The sequence below is a fragment of the Strix aluco genome, chromosome Z (genome assembly GCF_031877795.1).
Source record: "Strix aluco isolate bStrAlu1 chromosome Z, bStrAlu1.hap1, whole genome shotgun sequence".
Classification (NCBI taxonomy): Eukaryota; Metazoa; Chordata; class Aves; order Strigiformes; family Strigidae; genus Strix; species Strix aluco.
Genome location: NC_133971.1, coordinates 28,782,752 through 28,803,771, shown reverse-complemented (window position 1 = coordinate 28,803,771; position 21,020 = coordinate 28,782,752). Strand labels below are relative to the sequence as shown.

General features: G+C 38.5%; 1 protein-coding gene across 3 annotated transcripts in view; it reads right to left on the bottom strand.

The window, feature by feature from the left end:
- Positions 1-21,020, bottom strand: part of DOCK8 (dedicator of cytokinesis 8) — a 99,070-nt gene that overhangs the window by 41,838 nt on the left and 36,212 nt on the right. For all 3 annotated transcript variants that reach the window (XM_074812028.1, XM_074812029.1, XM_074812031.1), the window contains exons 13-21: positions 20,889-20,982; positions 19,573-19,735; positions 7,899-8,016; positions 6,148-6,218; positions 5,348-5,486; positions 3,798-3,899; positions 2,969-3,064; positions 1,647-1,881; positions 593-757 (exon numbers count right to left, since the gene is read on the bottom strand). In XM_074812028.1, coding sequence (XP_074668129.1) covers positions 593-757; positions 1,647-1,881; positions 2,969-3,064; positions 3,798-3,899; positions 5,348-5,486; positions 6,148-6,218; positions 7,899-8,016; positions 19,573-19,735; positions 20,889-20,982 — 1,183 coding nt within the window. The remainder of the gene's footprint in view (positions 1-592; positions 758-1,646; positions 1,882-2,968; positions 3,065-3,797; positions 3,900-5,347; positions 5,487-6,147; positions 6,219-7,898; positions 8,017-19,572; positions 19,736-20,888; positions 20,983-21,020) is intronic.

The window sequence follows — 21,020 nt, the reverse complement described above, 5'->3', positions numbered from 1 at the left end:
GGTGTGGCCTCACCAGTGCTGAGGAGAGGGCAAGGATCACCTCCCTCAACTTGCTGGCCAACATACAAGACTTCATCCTCTGATGACATTCCTAATGCAATGGAGAAATTGGCAGAGCTTGGCCCTATGCCACTTGGCAGTAAGTTAAGTTTGCATGGAAAGTAGTTTACTGATGTACAGGCCAGTGAGAAAGTGGCATGTTAAGGCCATTTGAATTTCTACAGGAAATTCCTCTAAAAAAAAGCCTCAGTTCAGCAGATCTTTCTCTCTTTCATCTTCACGAAGCTACAGCATTGCATATAGCTGTGGAGTCCTCTCACCTCAACCCTGCCTCTTAAATGAATGACTGAGAGATAGATATTATGGGGGATAAGTCCACATTGCTCTTTGCAGCACTGAGGTCCCTGACCTTCCTCTGAGAAAACAATATATCTAAACAGTGCTGTGCTTAAATCATATGCAGTCTGGGTCTGAGAAGTTGTGTTTGCTATTTTATAGGCCAGTTCCCTAAGTCCTCCTCTCAGAAGCACCATGCTGAATAGCATGTATCAAGAAAAAAATAATACTTTTGCAACACTTGCACCAACATTACCTGGTTTGACTACTTCTCTTTGAGGGTCTGGCAGACGAAATACATAGTAGACATAAGATGCCAGGAGGCAGTTCCTCCCATGCTGGTCTTTGCTCAGGTCTTTGCTGTTGTGAAGACTGTTCACTATTGCAACCACAGATTCAAAGGCAAACTGTGAGAAGTTGGCTGTGAAACAAAGGCAAGAACTAGTCTCAGCACTGAAGGACATTCTTTGTACCAACAACAACTAATCCTAACATGCTTTAATTCAGTCAACGAATTAGAGCTCTAGACAGCAATTGATATACCTGACCAGACCCAAGGTCTACATAGGCCAATAACCACTCTTCCATGGACGCACTGACTTTCAACTCAATCACTGTTACTCCATCACTTCATGCTACATAAAAGCAGACTGTAACTGTTTATTACCATTTCTAGCAGCCTTTATGCATTTCCTATAAGATACCTACTTGACAAACACTATACATTATACAAGCTAGCAGGCTTTTCCACAAATATTATAGCGGATGACAAGTGTCGCTTACCAAAATGAAACCGGAAATAAACTTCACCACTGTCTCCAAGTATGCCTTCCCTCCAGAGTTAACACATGTGATGGACAACTGGCAGCCTCAGTAACAGAAAAATCTGTGTGCATTACTATACACTCTCTGTTTTTGTGCTCACCCAATTCTGCCCAAAGATATTCGGGCAGAGGATATGGTGCAGTCAGCAATGTCAGCTCTAGAATAAGTGATTTTCCTGGTGTATTGCTTGCAAAACAACTGAATTCCAAACAATCCACTTTCTGACCTATATTTCCAGATAAGGAAACTGCTACAATTTAACATACTTCCCAATGAGTCTGAGCATCTTACATGTAGGGGGAAAAGGAGAGAAGGCAGGAATTCAGTTAAATCTGATTAAATTGTGCAGTGGAACTGTGTCTTGAGAAGCACAACTCCTTCTGAAGTGGACTACCCCAAACACTAAATCTGAGCCTGGATATTTATTTTCCCCACTTTTCTATGTTGCTTGCACTACTGCTCCAAGGCTATGCATCAGTAAATACCTGTCTGGCCAGCTATGACCATGGGTTGTACAGCCAGCTGGAAAAGTTTATCTAGTACCAAATGTAAAAACAAGACAAGAGGTTCAAGGCGTGAAGAATTCAAACAGATAATGCTGAGTTTCAATTCATGTTCCAGTGTAGCCTCTGTAATCTTCTGGTCCATCAGTCGAATGGGGAATGTCACTTGACTTTCCAGAGAATGGCACAGAGTAAAGAACTTCTCCAGGTGATTGTCCTGTAAATACAGTGCACTCACAGTTAACAAAGTTGATATAGTTCAGGCTGCTGCTAGCTAAGCAAAGCCTGATTGTCCCACCTGATGGGAGGAAAGAAAATATTTTCACCCTTCTGGCTTGCAGTGATCGTTAGCCCTAAAGATCAATTTGTAAAGCAGCTGTCATGGCCTTTTGTTTGTTCCTTTTCATCTGGCTCAAATTCAGACTCTGGTTAGATCAGATTAAAAGTTAAAGCCCTCACTGAAGTGATTGCTTCATTTCATGAAAATACTGTTCTCCCTCTCTGTCAAAACTCCATTATGTCATAGGTTTATAGTCCCTCTGCCACCCACAGCTAAGTTCCAGCTACATGCAAGTTATGTGCCTTATGAGTATGCCCTACTTGTATTTAAAAGGCATGCTGCAAAGGGGTGATGGACCAGCTTCCGACATAGGGCCTCCAGTTGTTAGGATATAGCTACCAGGGTTACATATAATGGGATGATGGGTAGGAGACACCGTAAAGCTGCAAAAACAAAAGAAAGCTGCTCTACCTCAAACCAGTATCCCAATAAAATGGACAAAGCTTCAATTTCCTATCACATTTAAACAACCAGAATCATAGAGTTCTCATGCAGCATTAAGCTTGTGTCCCCAGACCACATAGCTTTGATGGCTGAGCTGACTAAAGCATTATGGCAGTATAACCTGTCCCTAGAGGTGGGGAGGTGCTATGTCTCTGCAGATGTGGACACACTGTCTGAACCAGCCTTGCAGAATAGAAGATGTAGACCGCAGAAACTGGCACTGTGCCCTGCCAATGTCTTTCAAACACAGCCTGAGCAAACCCTTGCTGAGCTGAGAGGACATCAGGCTCCCTATTGCTTGATGTGACTTGTTGCTGAGAGTGATCATTTGTACCAATAGATTTCATTTCACCAAAGGATTTCATTCACTGAGGATATCAGGTTATTTCCATAGCTGTTACTTGTTTTTAAACCTGTGTGGGCTTAAACAACTCCATTTCACAAACCTCCTAAGTAGGTCTGGACATCTGAATTCTCTCTGAAATGGAACTGCAGCTGTGTGTTGCTTCTGATGCATTACCTGAGTGTGAACAGATGAAACAGCTTGCACTTCAACATTGAAAACACCCTTGTGTCCTTCAACCCACTTGATAGGTGGTGTCTGAGATGGAACTTTCTGTGATAGAAAAGAAATGTGGGAATCATCATCTTTAACGATCAGACAGAAAGCCTGTTTTCACAGGGGTCTATAGGGTATTTGCGCTGTTCACTTTATTTTAGACATCTGAATTCAGTGCCACACAGAGGACCACAGCTAGGTATCTTCTTGTTCTCGTAGACTAGATGGGGAGAAGTAGATGCACTGAACAGGGAAATTTGGAGCACTTCAGCTGGATGCCTAGCACAGACAGTGCGAGTGTATGTCCTATGATGGGATATTTTTAAGGTTAGAAGTTCCCAGTTAAAGCACTGTCAAAGACGCTCCATGGTGATGTGATGCAGTTTTAACCCTCTGGACAGTTTCCTACTTGACATATTCACTCAGAGGTGCTCCAGTAGCAGCACCTGATTCCATTTCTCCTCTCTCTTCCACACAACCACAAAAACCAAGCAAATCATCCTATGGAAGTAAGCACATTATTGATTTGACACCCTCTAAACAAATGTATCCCTGACTAGACAATTTACAAGGATTTTCTTGGATAACTAACTTTAAAAAACACAATATAACAATATAAAATAATAACACCGGTGACAATAATAACAACATTGTCCTCCAGAGCTTTCCCCACTTAAAAGTACAAAAAGAAGGCATTGTCTACAAGCAGACAGCAATGTTAGTTTGTAAAACACTTATGCTGTTCTTCCACACTAGGAAAATATTATCTTTTCCTAATTTTCTTTGTTACCTCAGGAGAGTGAATTGAATAGTGGAAAGGCAGCTTATCCAATGCAACAGGAAGACAATAATGTCCAGTTTGAAGACGATCATTTAATAGAATCGGCAGCCACTGAAACAAATGAAGAGAAAACATAGCAATATTCATGACTATATATGATTAGGGCTATCTATCTGATTTGTTATGTACAGTCAACAAAACAACAAACGAGATATTGACCCAAGCTCCTCTGCTCTAACCCATTCAACAGTAATCTCTTTGCATTTTAAATTCACTGATAACTACTGTAGAAAAATGTACAAGACTGCTTTACAAACCATCCCTTTTGAAGAAACCAAACACAGAGCTTTTCATGTGTGACGTATATTTAAAATCTACCAGAAGTACTAGTAGAGTTCATGTTTTAATTTAAAAAATCATGTATCTTGAATAGACTGATCCTCGGCTTTAAAGCAAATCAACAGAGTTTAATTTTTGCTAAGGATAAATTGAACATCTTGGTAATGGTCACCATGAGGATGAGGGCCAGAATGATTCATCATAACTCTGTATTGATATTTGGACACATTTAATTTTTCTCCTATTCAAGTCTGAAAGAGGCTGTGCATTTGAGTATCATGGGGCAGAAACATTTTGTATTTAGGTGAATAAAATCTTGAAAATTAAGTCCTCACCTATGTGAAGTCTTGCTACTGAACTACAAACTAATTTACTTCTTACCAATCCCATTGACATTGGCAGGACTATAACTGTCCATAAAAGAAAGCCCATTTGAAAGGATTCTCAGTACTGGGATCAAAACCAAATACAAATTTCACAGCAGGAACATGTGAAAAGCACTTGCTTGTCCGCACAGCTCAATTGCTGACCGTAGCACTAGGACGTTTTCAAACCTGAAGTATTATCATCATCTATGCTTTCCTCTTATTTTAAAATCTCTCCAGTTAAAAATATCGACTGATAAAGGTCAAAGAGAGTATGCTACAATATTTCTTAAGCTAAAACATGCTAGTATCAACATGAAGATAAAACGTATGCAAGACAATTACATTTTACCTTCTAGATTATTTCTGTTTTAATTTTGATGTGGGTAAAAGACAATTTAGAACATAAATGATATGTCATATAAAATCTCAGTGAAAATATTATATTAGTTTTTACCTCATGTAGATGTCACCTTATATTAGATAACAGTGAATAATTGTAGTTGCATATGTTTTAGGGTTTTTTTTTGCATTAATAGAATCTGACAGAATTAGGTGATATCTATAAAGCATTGCTGTTGCAAATAATTAGGTGAATACTTCAGTTGTGTTAGGTGAATTCATCAATTTCAAAGACACTTAACAATGTAAAATTATAGGATGAGCGTATAACATAGCACAGGTTGCATATGGTTTCTGTGAATTAACGTTAAGACCTTCTACTGGTTCTGATTTATTACCATAACCAGAAAGGGAATATATGGCAAACTTCTTGACAAGCAAAGAGTCTGTTTGCATGGGATGTAGATACATACACAGATGTGCACACACACTTATATATCACATGGAACTTACTGAATAGCCAAGGAGGGTTTCCACAGATGCTCCCTGCTTTGGCTGGCAGCTGATGTGATAGAACGTGAACAATAGATGGTGTTTCTCTGTGAGTTTTGCTGGCAGCTTAATTTTCACTTCTTCATAAAAGTCAGGGGACCTGTTTAAAAAAAATGCCAAGCACATTTCCAATGTAAGTATGAGACTGAGCAGAAGGCTTGCCAGTAGGCTTTTAGGTGCTATAGTTATAAAAACTGTATAAATCCTGAGAACAGCCTCAGAGCCAAGTTAAACAAAGTACATATATATACAGCTGTATTTATGAACTATCTACAGCTTTGAATCAGGAAGAGCGTAGACGATATCAGCTGGAATGTTTCAGCTTTCACCCACCTCTATACTTTCAAAAACATTCAATCTTAATTTTGGGTTCCAGCATATTTATTGTGTAAATTGTAAATTCTGAGTGCACATTAGTGAGAATGAGAATGTCCCTTCAGCTCTTTTGGATCTGTGAATTCATTGGAGTGAATGCTGTTACAACGTTATTCTGCTGCTTCCTCCTCCTTAATCTTCAAATTAGGAATATTCTCAACTAACCTCTGAAAAACTTCAAACAAGAAAAGCAATGGTTGCTTATGCAATGGTCACTTATGCAAATGGATGTAGCAATCCACATTAGATATGACAAATCCACACAAAATGTAAATGTTTAGAATGGATTAGTACCAGCATTCCTTGATGAACTATGTAGGCTAAGAATTATGTAAAGAGGTCATGATTAATCCTTTTTAAGTCATACAAATTGTAACAATACTTACTTATTATGATATGTGATAGCTGTGTATATTTCCTGCACAAATTCTGGACCTGAAGATTTCCCAAAAATTACCTACATTAAGAAGAAAAGAAAGTAACAGCAGTCAGGTCTAAAGCATTTGGTTGTCATCAACTTGTATAAATTTTAAGACAGTATCTGAAGGCTGAAGATGACTCTTCAATTTTATCTTAGCATGTTGCCATGAATGTCTTATTACTGAGCATCTTTCCCACACATTATTCAGGGTAAAACACCAGGAAAATGGAGCAGAGGTCATTTTTGGAGCCACTGACTAACTCACATCACATTCTCCAGTCATGCACTATAAAGTTAGGAATTGCAGTAATAAAGTTATGGTAAGCCTCTTACACATTGCCTTTAACTAAATGCCAAAAAGTTAAATTAAAAGTATTTTTAGGAGTTTGTTTTTCAGTTGTAGCCTGCCATTTAGGGTGAATCCATCTCACCTGACCTTACAGGTCCGAAGTTCCTTTATATTAAACAAAGAGAAATAGGCATTTTTTGGTGCTTGATTTGCTTCCCTCATTTCAGACACTGTCTCATGGTAAGGTCCTGGAATCCAGTAACTTTAAAGGGAGCCCTGGGTGATGAGCTTAGACAAGGATATCTGTACAGCACAACTCCATATGTATTGAGATGAAGCTCCCTCACACTGGAGGGGGATGCCGGGTAAATTGTCTGTCCTAAGCACTTGTCAAAACCCAACTGTACTATGGGCAGAGTTTAAGGAAACCAACAATGCAGTATTGTGTAAAGGATGGTGTTACATTCACATGGCACAGCTCCAGTTCTGGAATAAACATGGCTTGGGAAAACACTGTGCTGATGCTCTGATTTCAGTTCCAGAGCTCATGTGGAGTAAGGCTGTGAGGTATGCACTATGCAGTGTCAGCATGCGGATAAAGACTGGCTGGCTGACAGTTCTTGCTCCAACATATTGCTGGACTAAAGTTCCTCAAAGTAATATCTCCATTCATTTTTTTCCCCTTCTAACACAAAAAATCACAAAAGATTTTATCCCAATGTCATTCTTAAATAGCCAATCATGCTATCTGAAAACTTCCCAAAATATTCAGGCTGAAGCAGACGTCTGGGTTAGAACACTTCAAACTGAACAACTGAAGCTTGGTAAAGCTGAAGAGAGGATCTTACAATGAGAAATGTTGAATAACCTGAGCATAGACAGTGCTGCCTGCTCTGTTAGTAGCGCACACATACGCCCTCATACACAGTGTGTTTCAAACATGGAAAAATCTATCTATACTGCATGATTGTGCACCCGTTCAGATTCAGGCGATGAAGATCCCAACTTCTACCTTCCAGAGTTATACCTGAGTATTTGTGTACACATAGTGCATATGGAGGAGTTACACTGGAAGATAGACTACATCATTCTTAAAAGGTCTCTGAAGCTCCGTGAATTTTACCATTAGAGTTCCCAACACACCACTAATTTAACACTATGCCACTCTTCTGAAAATAAGGTAGGAAGACTTAGGTAAGAGGGAGTAACACGCCTCTATTCCACTCGAGTGTTTCGTGTTGTGGGTAAGGACTAAAGCCCCTGCTTTCTGATGAGAATGACAAGCTTCACAAGCTCTCTGATGTTAGGCTTCCTAAGGCCCCACTAGAAACCGTGGTGATGGGAAGTAAATAATGAATTATCTCTTCAGAGGTTCCTTGAGAATGCACGTAAACAAAAGTCTGCTAAGAAATCTCAGCATTTATTACCGGCATTGCACAGGATGGGTCTTCACCACACATAAACTGGATCTTGATGGTAATGTTTCTTGCAGAAGCTGGTCGGTTAGCAAAATTCAGTCTCTGAGGGTAAACATAGAGGAGATTTCTGGAAGAAAGAAAACAATAAAATGGGTAAATTTATTTTGTGTTTCAAAATAAAGTGCACAAACTAGCATTTTGCTGATTCCTCTCTCTGTCCTTCAGTTCCACCTAGATAGTGAAAGCTTTGCCAAACTCCATTTCAAAAGTTCACAAGGAAAAGGTAAGTTCTTGTTGTGACACACAGAACATCCTGTGTTTAAGGTTTCTCATACAGTAAACTGCATCTTTGAGAAGGCAGTCTTCCTATCTCTTTTTAAAAAAATATGCAATTCCCAGTTACAAATGAATTAATATCTTTGCTTGATATAATGAAAAGTGGGAATCTCTTAAGAAAGCAGCTCCCTTCTCAATTGAGAAGAATCAGATTTTGGTAGGGGTAAGGAGTCACTCAGAGGTGATAAAAACAAGTAAACCAGCAAATAAAACCAACAACTGAAGTTCATACATTCCTATTTTATAGGAACAAAATGGCATCTATTTCTAGATTATGCAAATCAAAACACAGTACCAATGAACCTGAGTAAATACAAATAAGAAATTTTGAACTATAATTCTAGAATCTGACATTTTTTAGTAATGAATATAATAATTTTTTAAAATACAGCATACTTTGCTCTTTACTAGCTTGTGTACATGGACATATCACTAAACTTAAAAAGCACCTTTAATTTCTGTGGGGAATTTGGCAACATAGATGGTCTCCCAAGTTCAAACCCAAACAATTCTGGTAGAAGGTCAAAGTGCTAATAGAAAGCTTTTTCTTCAGTGAAATCTATGGTGAGTCTGAGATTTCAGCTAGGCCTGGATTACACACATTCTGGCATCATGATTATGTCTATTTAATGTTTCATTTTCCTGGTCTGGTATGTGATTCTCACTGTTTGTTCTCTGAGAGTAAGGAATGAGGCTAGTGTTGGTGGAAGCATGCTGTCTCCCAGTGAGAATGAGAAGGACTCATGGGCCTTCATGTTTTCTTTTTGTCTGTGACAGTCTGAAGCTACACATAAATTTGCCCTGTCCTTATCACAGATATCTCCTCAGCACCATTGTCATCTGAAAATGTGGAGCAGCTTTGAAGAATGTTGTCATTAAGTCAGACAGTTCATCTTCCATTTGTGGTATCGCAAGACCTGGAAAACTGTGGTTGATTCTTCTTATTGCCATGTGTCACGATGTGACAGTACTCTTCAACTACACAGTCCAAGCTACTTTGCTAACCAACACATGCTACGTGGGCCATGGCATGCCTTAGCAAATAAACTAGCATGTAACTTGCCGTTCCCTTCATTCACAATAGCACTCCTGCCTGCTGCACTAATGCACTTTTTTCCTTACCTCCTTAAATGCCATTTCTGCTCTGCCAAATTCTCTCAAAGATGATATTAGGAAAAGCTAAGTGAAAGAGAGAAATATATTGGTAACCCCCACTGAATTATGTTTGGGAGAATGATGTATTAAATGAAGGATATTATCAATATTACATCTGCCAGAGGTGAAGAAATACATGTAGGGGAGGCTGCATAATCCAGTCATTGCTTCATTAATCTACAGCCCAGCAGAAGATGCCACAAATCCATATAATGACCCTGAGCACTGGATTTTACATTTAGATGTGACTTGAGATGAAAGATATAAAATCACAAACACAGAGCTCTCTGCTGACTACACAACCAAAAAAGCATTATTCCGGCAAGTACGGTACCAAAGAGCTAAAGCTTGTACTATTTATGCTCAAGCAGTTTTAGGGATCTTGCTTACATGTGTATTAAACCCATCAGCACTGAGGAAGAACAGGGGCAAATGCTGACTCTGGATATCCTGCAGACATGAAAGTGAGGACTGATTTTTTAAAGCAGGAAGGTGGGGAGCTGATCAAAAGAGGTTCCTTCACACAGGCATGAATTGTAGACCCATTGCTGACCACTGTGTAAATGCTACTGCCTGCCAGCCCCCATACCCTCCAAAAGACTGAGAGGAAGCAATGACAAGGAGCAATTCCACATGGCAGTTAGCAGGGGTGTCAGGGAAGTACATACTGTTGTCTTTTAAATAATAGGACAGCTAGCATGCCCATAAAGATATGGTGAGCTCCAGGAGGCATTGTGTCTCCCTTGAGGCTCTGCACTGAGCAGAAATATTTAATCAACACACCACAGCAATTACTTTTGGTCAGTGTGATTAAAATTCTCCCCTCACTCCCCCTACAGAAAGTGAAGGGCTCTACGTCCAGATATAGTCAGATGTGCTTACAAAAAGCAAAAGAGCTATTCAGGAATCAGTATGGGTCTACAAAAACCATGACAGAGCAGCCAACTTCACTGAGACCAGGACAGACAGGACAGCAGAGTCGTGTGTGAGGCACAGATCCAGACAGCTTCTCTGGGTTGGAGACTGACCCAGCAGAGGGATGGTAAGATAAGAGGCTGTTTCAGAATGAGCTACTTGCTGGGAAAGCTAAGGGTCCATCGAGCCTGACACAGGACACCATGCAGCAGTTCTTACTCAATTTTGCTGACCTTCCTACACATTCATGGGACTCAGCAATGGTGATTTGATCACTTCACATGGCAAAATGAATGCAGATGTATCTTCTATCAAAATAAAAATTTATGCAGAGTTTCAAGTCTGTGACCCTTTTCATTGAATAATTCTGTTTGTAATTATTCGTTGTGCATATGTGTGACATAATAAAATCCTTTTCCTTTCTACATTACACAATGTGTGAAGTGTCAACAAGTGCATCTTAAACTTCTAATGAACATTAGGCATGTTCACTGATGACTGTGACAAGAACGCCATACATAATAAAAGCCAATAGAGGTGCAAATAGTCACTACTGATACAAACCACAAATGTTCTACAGGTGAACAATGATGAGTGGGTTAACATTGCCATTTAATACTTATGGTACTGGAAACAAAAACTGGTACAACCATGAGTTATAATTTTCCATCTTTGTTGATTCGTCTACACTTTCGTTGGGATGGGTGGAGAATCTTCAGAAAAAAATGGTTGAAAACTTTCATGCAAATCATGAACACTTTACCAAATATGGAAACCCAGTCAGTCACTGCCTAGAACAAATGGCACAATGACAGAACTTCAACATGTCACGTTCAAGAGGACGTATATGTGTCATATATTCTGAATCTTAGTATGGATAATTTGGATAACAGTTTGAGTGATTTTTCTCATGTTGCTAAAATTAGGAAACATCTAAAGAGTCAGTGGTCAGATCCTCATTAAATTTAGGCTGGGAATGATTGCCACTTTATTCTGTCCATTAACACTGCTGTTAAAACCTAAATAAATTTTCTATTAAAGTTTTAGTCAACACCAAAAAAAATGTTGCTAGAGGAACTGAGTGGAAGGCTGACTCAAAATATCAGATTTCTGCAGATTCAATCACAAAATTATGACAAGAAAATAGATATTTCTAACTTTAAATGTGACCTAGAGCTTAGAGTCAAGTCACACTAAAATTTTAATAGCTTTCTCTCCAGGAGTCATAGTTATTCATTATATATAATTGAACTGACCTACCATTACTTCAAATATCAAATATTGCAAACAAGTAATCAATGACATCATGTATTTGAAAACCAAGACCAAAGGCAAGTAACTGAGATTTTGTGAATTGTAAAAATCACCAACAAAATAATTTCTTACCTATCATATTGACTTCCTGGTGTGTAAATGTAGGGAACTATTTGACCCGTAATTGCCTACATCATCTTTTTCAGAAGTTACTCTTAAAACTGTTTTAAAGTTTTCAAATATGAAAATCAAAGGGATTATACCACCTTCTGATGTCTCTGTCCTCCATGCTTTGCAGTCATCTACCAAACTAAACCCACTGTTCCACTGATAATACCTTCACTTTCCCTGATGGTTCCAGTATTATTAAATCCTGAATGGCACTGTTACTAAAGTCGATGAAATGAGTGGATATCCACCAGGTATCAACTACTGCAACATCAAGACACTGTAATGACAAGATGGTAGGCCCTACATAAGGCATTGTCAGTTGCCCAAATGGAGTGTGAAAAGCTGAAAAAAGGAAGAGAGCAACTATACCATAGAACTGTATTTTATACATTCATTCATCATCCCAGGACCTGTGATTCCTCCAGCTGTGTAAATAGGTGTAAAGCTCTATCCCAAAATAGTGTGTGAATAGAGCGAAATTTCTGACATGTCAGATTTTTACACATAATAGTGAACCTATTTGAAAGATGATGATGCAGCTGAGAATTGTGGTGAGATAATTTTGTCCTGATATATTTAATTAATAAATGACACAGTGAAAGAGTGCTAGTAAATACAAGACCGTATATTCCCAAAATACTGGTAACATGCCACCCTGAAGTTACATATCTTAGATAATGTGAGGCAATATTTCATATTTCCCAGCATATTCTTGTTGCCACAGACACTATGCACTCCTAAAATTTCACTTAAAAATGCTTAAAAACCTTAGTGAATGACATGGGATTCAGCAGCATGCAAGATCTATGCAGCTAGAAGTCAACAGGTGGAACTTGGATTTGTTTTAATTGTCTCACTGATGCATTTACACACTCCCTGATCCTGATCTGGGAGGCTGAAAGCTATACTGACAAATTGCATTGCTTTTGAGTGATGCCTCTTCTCTAAACTGTACACCTCAAAGTAACCATTTATCAAGCAAGAGGAAAAAAAAAATCCAGTGAGAAAACTGATGTTCTTTCTCAGTAAGTGCCCTGCAGACCTAAGCTAAAGAAGTCACCTGTTCTTACAAAAAGAGAAGCCACCTACTACTACCAATAATCCAGCACTATTAACAATTCTCGGATAAAGTTACTGGAGCATTTTAACTGCAGTGTAAAGCAAATAAATGGTTTGAAGAAGAAAGCACAGTGTCCTGATATTAGCAAAAAGATCTGCAGGCTTGGAAAGGAATGTTTTTGTTCTAAAAGTCCTGATTGGGAGATCTTTACAAAAGGACAATATTCAGCACCCTACTACCACACCAAGGGCAGTATCAGTGATCAGAGTAGCTTCGTTTTTCTTAAGACATTCATGCAAGACCAAAGCATAAGCCACTACCTGCTGAAGTGGAGCTCCAGCAAAACCAAATTAGTAAAGAAGATGCTTTCATTCAAAACCATCTGGAAAGGCAGGCCACTCACACTACTTATGTCTTTTGTGTTTTCAGTTATAGCTTCTTTCTTAAGAGGAAGGTGAGCATTCAGTTTTGCACTGATCGTTAATGACAATGAATAATGGGCAGTCCAGTTTTTCTGGGAAAACATTGCATTAAATACTTAAGTGCTTTTATCTCTACATCCTAGAGGAGAAGCAATAGTGATACCCTTTACAAAATGGGGAAAAAGAAGTGGGAAAAAATGGCTTCAAGTTTGGGGAATTAAATCACAGCAAAAATGCCTAGCATTGTTTGAACATAGCATATGAACATTACTCTAAACCTTCTAACACTCCTGCACAATAGGTATCTTGCTGTGGATGTGAACACGTAGTTGGAGATTTTGAGATACAATCAATAAGCCAAGGCTTTGCAGAAAGTCAGTGGTAGAAGTGGAACTGGATTTAAGAACTGTCATTCAGGCCCACATTCTTTATACTTCAGGAAGTTGCTTGAACTGAGATACCTACAGGTTAATTTCAATCTTCAATTCCTACAAGTCTCTGGAAGACTCAGTTTAGCTTCTTTTGATTTGTGATTACTTTCTATTGTTTAAAAAGCTTTCCTTAAAAGATTTTTTTTATAACAGTGTTCTTTTGTTTCCACACAGTAGACCAAAGAATGAACTAATACTGAAGCTGAATGGCATCAATGGCATCAAAAATACAACATCACATTTGTCTGGAAGGCAAAACACAGTATTTATCAGTATATGATAGATTTTAAGTAGTATAAAAGTGCTCAGCAGAATGTGAAAGTAGGTTATTATACTAATGATTTTCACACAGAGAGATAACAGCTATTCAAGACACAAATTGTCAAGATTTTTTTAAAACACTGTTGTTGCATTTTGAATTATACTTGCTCAAAAGTCTGCTGAAAATAGTTTTCAAGAATCTAATTTATGATATCAAATTACAATTAACTGAAATACTTCAAAGAACCCAAAAAACCCCTCTAATTAAATCACTTGCATTTTATTATTTTTTTTAAAGACTAATTACACATTTCTTTAAAGGTTTTGCTGTCATCTCAAAGTTTAGACAAATCCAAATTTTATTCACAGTTTCTGCTCAGTGACTACACAGAGATCACCTTGAAATGGTGGCATGTTTTCCTCTCTGTCTTCATTACATAATTAATGAAGTTTGTTATGAGGAGCCAGGTGTAATACCTCATCTGAAAGCACTGTGACAAACAAGCTTCCTATGGGAGAGGGACATGCACTCCCAGAATCCTGTTTGTGAGGTTTTTCTTTTCATTGTTTCTGCTTTGTTATGCAGTATTTGACAAAGTAATTTTCATCTGAGTAAAAAGCAAAGAAAAATTAGGAAACCTCTTACTGCTGAGACAGATGCCCAGGAAAGATTACAGAGCTCAGAAAAGAGCAGCAACTATTTGCGTTGGTATGAAATCATGTGTACTGAGGAGCAGAATAAATCAGACACACTCATGTCTCTGAAACTCTAGTAGCTAGGTTAAGCTGTTTCCTTCACCTGTGCACAACAGTGCAATACTAATCTCCACTTTGTTTACTCTGAAAAAGAAGTTAGAAGTGCTAGCATTTCTGACGAACACAAAACTAGAGCAATGGCATGTAGAGGATGCACAGGGCTACCACGCTCTCTCCAGATCCCATGGGCAGAGAGGCAAAAAGGAGCAGATAATGGTGTGATGGCACTAACGGGAATAACAGACCATTATATACCAATAGCTGTTCCTCACTCAAAACTAGTGAAGGACTGGGTAGAATGATTGCCACCAAAGCAGAAGGCCTCCAGGTCACACTGCAGACTACAGCAAGTCTGAGCACAGTTCCAAGTGGTTTGCAATTAAATGAAACAAAACAGCAAAGGAAAGGTTCCTCCTGCCCCCTCCCCAAATCCCCTAAGCGTTAGGAACTTCCCCTATCAAAGACAGGACTTGTGCCTGGTTAAGCAGAGTTACTGCTGAAGCGATGGGACAAATCCTTTTTCCTCAGCACAAACATTTCATATGGCCGTAAGCAACATCATTTTCATTTATATTTACTGAGAAAATAAAATTTTAAACAAACTTTACATTATATGATTTTTCCTATTAAAAATAGAAGGGTATTGAAAGAAATAAATCTTGAAATGTTTTGACATTTTTAGGGAACCATTTTTATTAAAGAAATGTAGGTACCCAACAAAAGGAAGTGCTCAGTTTCACAATGCACAAAGTGGTCTGGCTGATCTCTCTGGCATAAATCTGAATTAGCATCTTTTAAAATAATGGCGTTACACCAGTATAAAATCTATCAAGAGCTAAGTTCAAATACTATAAGAGAAGACTCTGCTTCTCCTATCACAAAGGAGAAAGCTATTATCTAAAAAAAAGAAGTAGTTTTTCCTCTGAAATATCAAATCTAAATTTGGAAAAATCCCCAAACCCAAGTAAATAAAATCTTTGCATTTCTTTTAAACATTCAGGAAAAAAAATGAAGTTAGAGGTTTCATTAGTATTTGTCTGGACATGTATAGAGGTATTATTATGCCAGTAAGAGCTTATCAGCCTGTATTCTTACAAGTTTTCATTAATTTGTTATTCAAGTACATTCCTATATGTAACCCTCTCCTACATTCATGATAATGTTAATAGAAAACAGGTAATTATTTGATCCATTTTTCATTCTTTTAATATCTAAATCTATAGCACTGGTAAAAAAAAATTGTTTGCAGACTTACAATCAAAAATTAGGAAACATTAAATCATGTGTAACATATTAGCAAGCCATGACACTCAGTTATGACTAGCACATTCCTTAATTAAGACAGGTTGGTTCTACATTTCAGCCTAGAGGAAAGGGAATAAAACCACATGAAATACTTAATATCTGCTCTATTCAAATTCAGAGTTACTTTGCACAGATTAGTATTAGGCTCAAAACAGTATTCACCATGCAGAGAACTAAGCAACAAGAATTGCATGACAGTTAAAGTGAGCAAAGGGTAGGGAGGATCTACAGAGGGATCTGGACAGGCTGGAGCGATGGGCCGAAGTCAACTGTATGAGGTTCAACAAGGCTGAGTGCCAGGTCCTGCACTTGGGTCACAACAACCCCACGCAATGCTACAGGCTTGGGGAAGAGTGGCTGGAAAGCTGCCTGGTGGAAAAGGACCTGGGGGTGTTGGTCAACAGCCGGCTGAATATGTGTCAGCAGTGTGCCCAGGTGGCCGAGAAGGCCGATGGCATCCTGGCTTGTATCAGCAATAGCGTGGCCAGCAGAGACAGGGAAGTGACTGTCCCACTGTGCTTGGCACTGGTGAGGCTGTACCTCAAATACTGTGTTCAGTTTTGGGGTCCTCACTGCAGGAAAGACATTGAGGTGCTGGACAGTCTCCAAAGAAGCGCAACAAAGCTGGTGAAGGGTCTAAAGAACAAGTTTTATGAGGAGCGGCTGAGGGAACTGGGGTTGTTTAGTCTGGAGAAAAGGAGGCTGAGGGGAGACCTTACCGCTGTCTGCAACTACCTGAAAGGAGGTTGTAGTGAGGTGGGGGTTGATCTCTTCTCCCAAGTAACAAGCGGAAAAGCAGACAAGAGGAAAAAGCCTCAAGTCGCACCAGGGGAGGTTTCAATTGGATATTAGGAAAAATTTCTTCACTCTAAGGGTTGTCAAGCATTGGAACAGGCTGCCCAGGGAAGTGGTTGAGTCACCATCACTGGAGGTATGTCAATTAAGCCCTGTAGATGTGGCACTTTAGGAACATGGTTTAGTGGTGGACTTGGCAGTGTTAGGTTTATGGTTGTACTCGATGATCTTAAAGGTCTTTTCCAACCTAAATGATTCTGTGATTCTATGATTCTGAATACATTGGACTATATTTCCTAATGACACTTCTGCTCACCAAACGGAGCACTGGTGTGACTGTGTGGCAAAAGCATCTCAGATGTGGCTAGGTGATTCTGACTTGTGGGAAGAGGAAGTGCTTCAGTGTCACTGTGCAAACACAAGTGTTACTTCCTGGACCCCACCAAGTTCCAGACTCTGCTGTTTCATAATGTCTGCAGAGCTGCCTGGCCTGACTTTCTGAGGAACTATTGCTGGAATTCATAACAGTTTCATTTGGCAACTCCCCTTTCTCACTCTAAACATGTTTGGTGTCATAGGGCAATCGAAACATGACCTAGCATTTCTGCATTTTTTTCACCATTTCTCCAGTGTATCTGTCTTTAGGGTTTTACTTGGGTATTAATTGATTGATTTTCCAGTTTACAGCATAACACTACTTATGTCATGTCAGTTGTCTCATCACTATTGAGTCACTAAATAAGGTAAAGATTAATGAAGGCAACTATTCTTTTTAGATATTCTCTTCATTATTACAAGTCAGGCTGGACAGATGCTACTTTGTTTTGTTACCATGACTTTTACTTAGGGTGAAAATCAAAACAGAGCCCAAAAAGCCTGAAGAGATCAAGTATGCTGGGTGTGAATTCCTGCTCAAAGAGTGTAACTGTTGAGCTATAGCAAGCTCTTCTTCTGATGTGGGTGCATGTATTCAATACAGACACCCTAGCAACTGAAGAATAGTGTGAAAACACCCAAACTTGCTTCAGGAGATGCACAAATTAATTTTCAGCATGGTGGCTTTGATATTCATGATGTCTGGCTGCAGAAGTTTACCTTGGTGAGAACTAAAGAGAGAATATTCTGTGCAGACTCAACTCTTTCTAACTCAGCAACACAGCAGTTGCTAATGCTTTTCATTTTCAAAAGCAGACCTTTAGGCACTATGAGGGTGCACTCTGGAGTTGACATATACTACTCCTTATTTGGGCCAGACAATGAATAAGAAAGTTAAAATTCTCTATTATTTTTTTATTTTTTTAAAGAAAGGCATCATTACTCAAGTTCATTTACATTTACACTTTCAATTGTAGAAGAACTACTTTCCCTATAGAAATGTTTGCATAAAACCCCTAAAAACGGAAAAAAAAAAAAAGACATTAACTTCTATCTTTGATACACAAAGAAGACAGAACTGGTGCTGAGAGCACAAAGAAATTACCCTCAGGGGTTTGAATATCACAGATTTACAGCTCAGCCCAGGAATAACTCCTTCAAAACTTTTAATGAGGGTCTATTCAAACTGGCTTACTTACTCATTTCCCTGCTGACACCACATTGCAAGTTGTTACTGTAAGATAAGATGCCACTTCCTCTTTTTGCTTTCCTTAAAAGCTGAGACCCAAATCCAGGTGTCACCAACAGCCTCAGTGGCTCTCCAGTTTCCCATGAAGGTGTGGAGCATCTCCCCAGGATAACTCAGACTTTCATCCTTGCAGTTCTGAGTTGTACTGAACCACAAGTCTTGTTCTTCCCCTCTCCCCTCCTGGGTGGTGTCAGATGACTGGGTGGGAGCGCTGATTCTTTGCTAATCTCTGCTGCAAGAAGTGAATAAGCTCTACATCCCTTTAATTCAGCTTCTTCATTCTGTGATTCCTTACTGATAGTCACATCATTTGCCACCAATGCAATTTAGTACCCAGCTACTGTTTTAGGCATCAGAAAAGTCCCTTAGAATAGCATCAACTACTGTTGTAAGAAGCATTCTGCTTTACTTCCATACCTTCACCAACACAATGGTCACATGAAAACTAGTATTTCTATATCTAGAATACTGTCATACACGCGTTTTGGGTCATTGCTAGTTAGCTATTACCAATATCCCTGCTCACTAGCACTACTATGCTGCACAAACATGATGAAGCACATTCTTTTGATACTAATTTTTTCTTGGAGGCTCAGATGTGCCAGACCACTAAGAAATTACAGGAATTCCTCGGCTGCATGCTATTAGACACTGTGATCTCCTTGAAACAACTAGAATAGAACAGATCTAAGAAAAGAAATGACATAGCCTAGAGTCCTTGTTCATGGTGAAAAAGTACACAGAGTGACACATTACTTCCTCAGATGCTCAGATGACTCAAACTAACAGTAGAAACCACCCAGCACAAACATTTACCAAAACTGTTAAAAATTATAGTAAGAGCTACTGAAAAAAAAACCCACACAAGAGGAAAGATATATATACATATATATATATATATGCACCAAGTCAATGAGAGCTGTTAGGGTTTTTTTTGACATTTTAGAAAAATTTTCAAAGGACAACATAATTAGATTAGTAAATACACTATAAAACATCCTGCAGGCATTTTATCTTGCAATGGCTAGTAAGATTAAATCATCAGCCTACCATATAGTCTTTGACATCTAAAAAAAATTTTTTTATTTTATATTTCTGAAAAAAAATCTAAATAACAATTATTTTTGAAAGTGGATCTTAAGAAATTAAGACATTAAGATATTAAGAAATTAAGAATTAATAATATGTTATTTCTTACCTATAAATGGTATGGGGAACATACACTTCTCTAATTGGGAATTCCAAAATCTCTTTGTGAGGACGATTACGGTTTTCTGGAAATGGCTTCACTGGTAGTAATTCTGCTGTCAGGCAATAACCAAGGTTTTCTGGAGCTGGGGAAATCTCCAGTTTAAGTGTTCCTTTAAAAAAAAATCACAAAATCTCAGCAAAAATATGAAAAGTAACCAACGTATAATAAAGCAAAAATGAAAACAGTATGTGAGGTTACATAGCAATAGTGCAGAAAAAAGAACTGCATCTTCGGCTAGAAGGCTGCATGAGAATGGAATCACAGGTGTAGAAAAATACACATGAAGTAACCTACACACATCCCTACACATCAGGCCAATATACAGCTCTTTATGTCTACCCTGTACAGTTTCAAAGAAACAGGAAAGAAAGAAGGAATACTATAATGCTGGGTTGATGTTCTACTATCTTTCACACACAGATAATATAAAATTTTTTCTGGGAGACAAAAGATAAAAGGGCTGCTGTCTAATACAGTTCTCTCACCCCCCCAAACTCCCCTAAACTTCTGCTCTGATTAATCTCTGCCGAAGTAGACACCACCCACCAGGAAAGCCAGGCTTGCTGTGATGAGCAGTTAAACAGTTAATACTGATAACATTTACCCAAGTATAACCAGACTTTCAATTTAAATTCTCTGTTGTGATAAGTGGAAACTGTTTGTGAAACTCAGACTTGTCATTTCTGGCCATCAGCTAAAAAGGCAAAACACTTTTGCACTCAGTTCATATTTTTTAAGGTTCCTTTACAACCCAGAAAAGCTTGAGCTGTAATTTATGTGAAAAAGGAAAAATAAGCTGGTCCTGGTTTTGACAGTAGCCAAACACTATCTCCGCTTCTCTAGTTTCTTAACTAATACTGATGCAAACACCCAAATAAGTTGAAATGTGTACATTTTTTAATCTCCCTCTGTAAAATATGACCCATTTAAAAACATTGCAGGGAAACAGCAAGGATCTTAAAAATTTGCTTTAAAGCACTGTCTTCAAACCATTAGACATCCATTAGATACACTGCAAATTATGGAGGAAAGCAAATAATTTTAGAGTATCAAGTTAAATATAGATCTCAATATTCACTCATACAGAATAAAACCTCAAAAGCATCTGTGCTCAGGTAGACACTGGGAACCCAGGAAGTTCCACAATAGCACATACTACAGACTTAAAACACAAGTTAATTATATTTTGGGGTTGGAATTTACAGAAGAATTTAGGGGAGAAAAGTACATCTACCCTTTTCCATCAAAAACAAATTATGTACCTGGTAAAGTCTTAATTCTTCTCTGCAAGGAAGACGATCTTTTGAAATCAGCTAAAAATTTGAACAGGTCTTCATCACTGAGCCTGTCTCCTTCCTACCAGGAGAAAGAACAAAAATCAGTACCTTTATAAC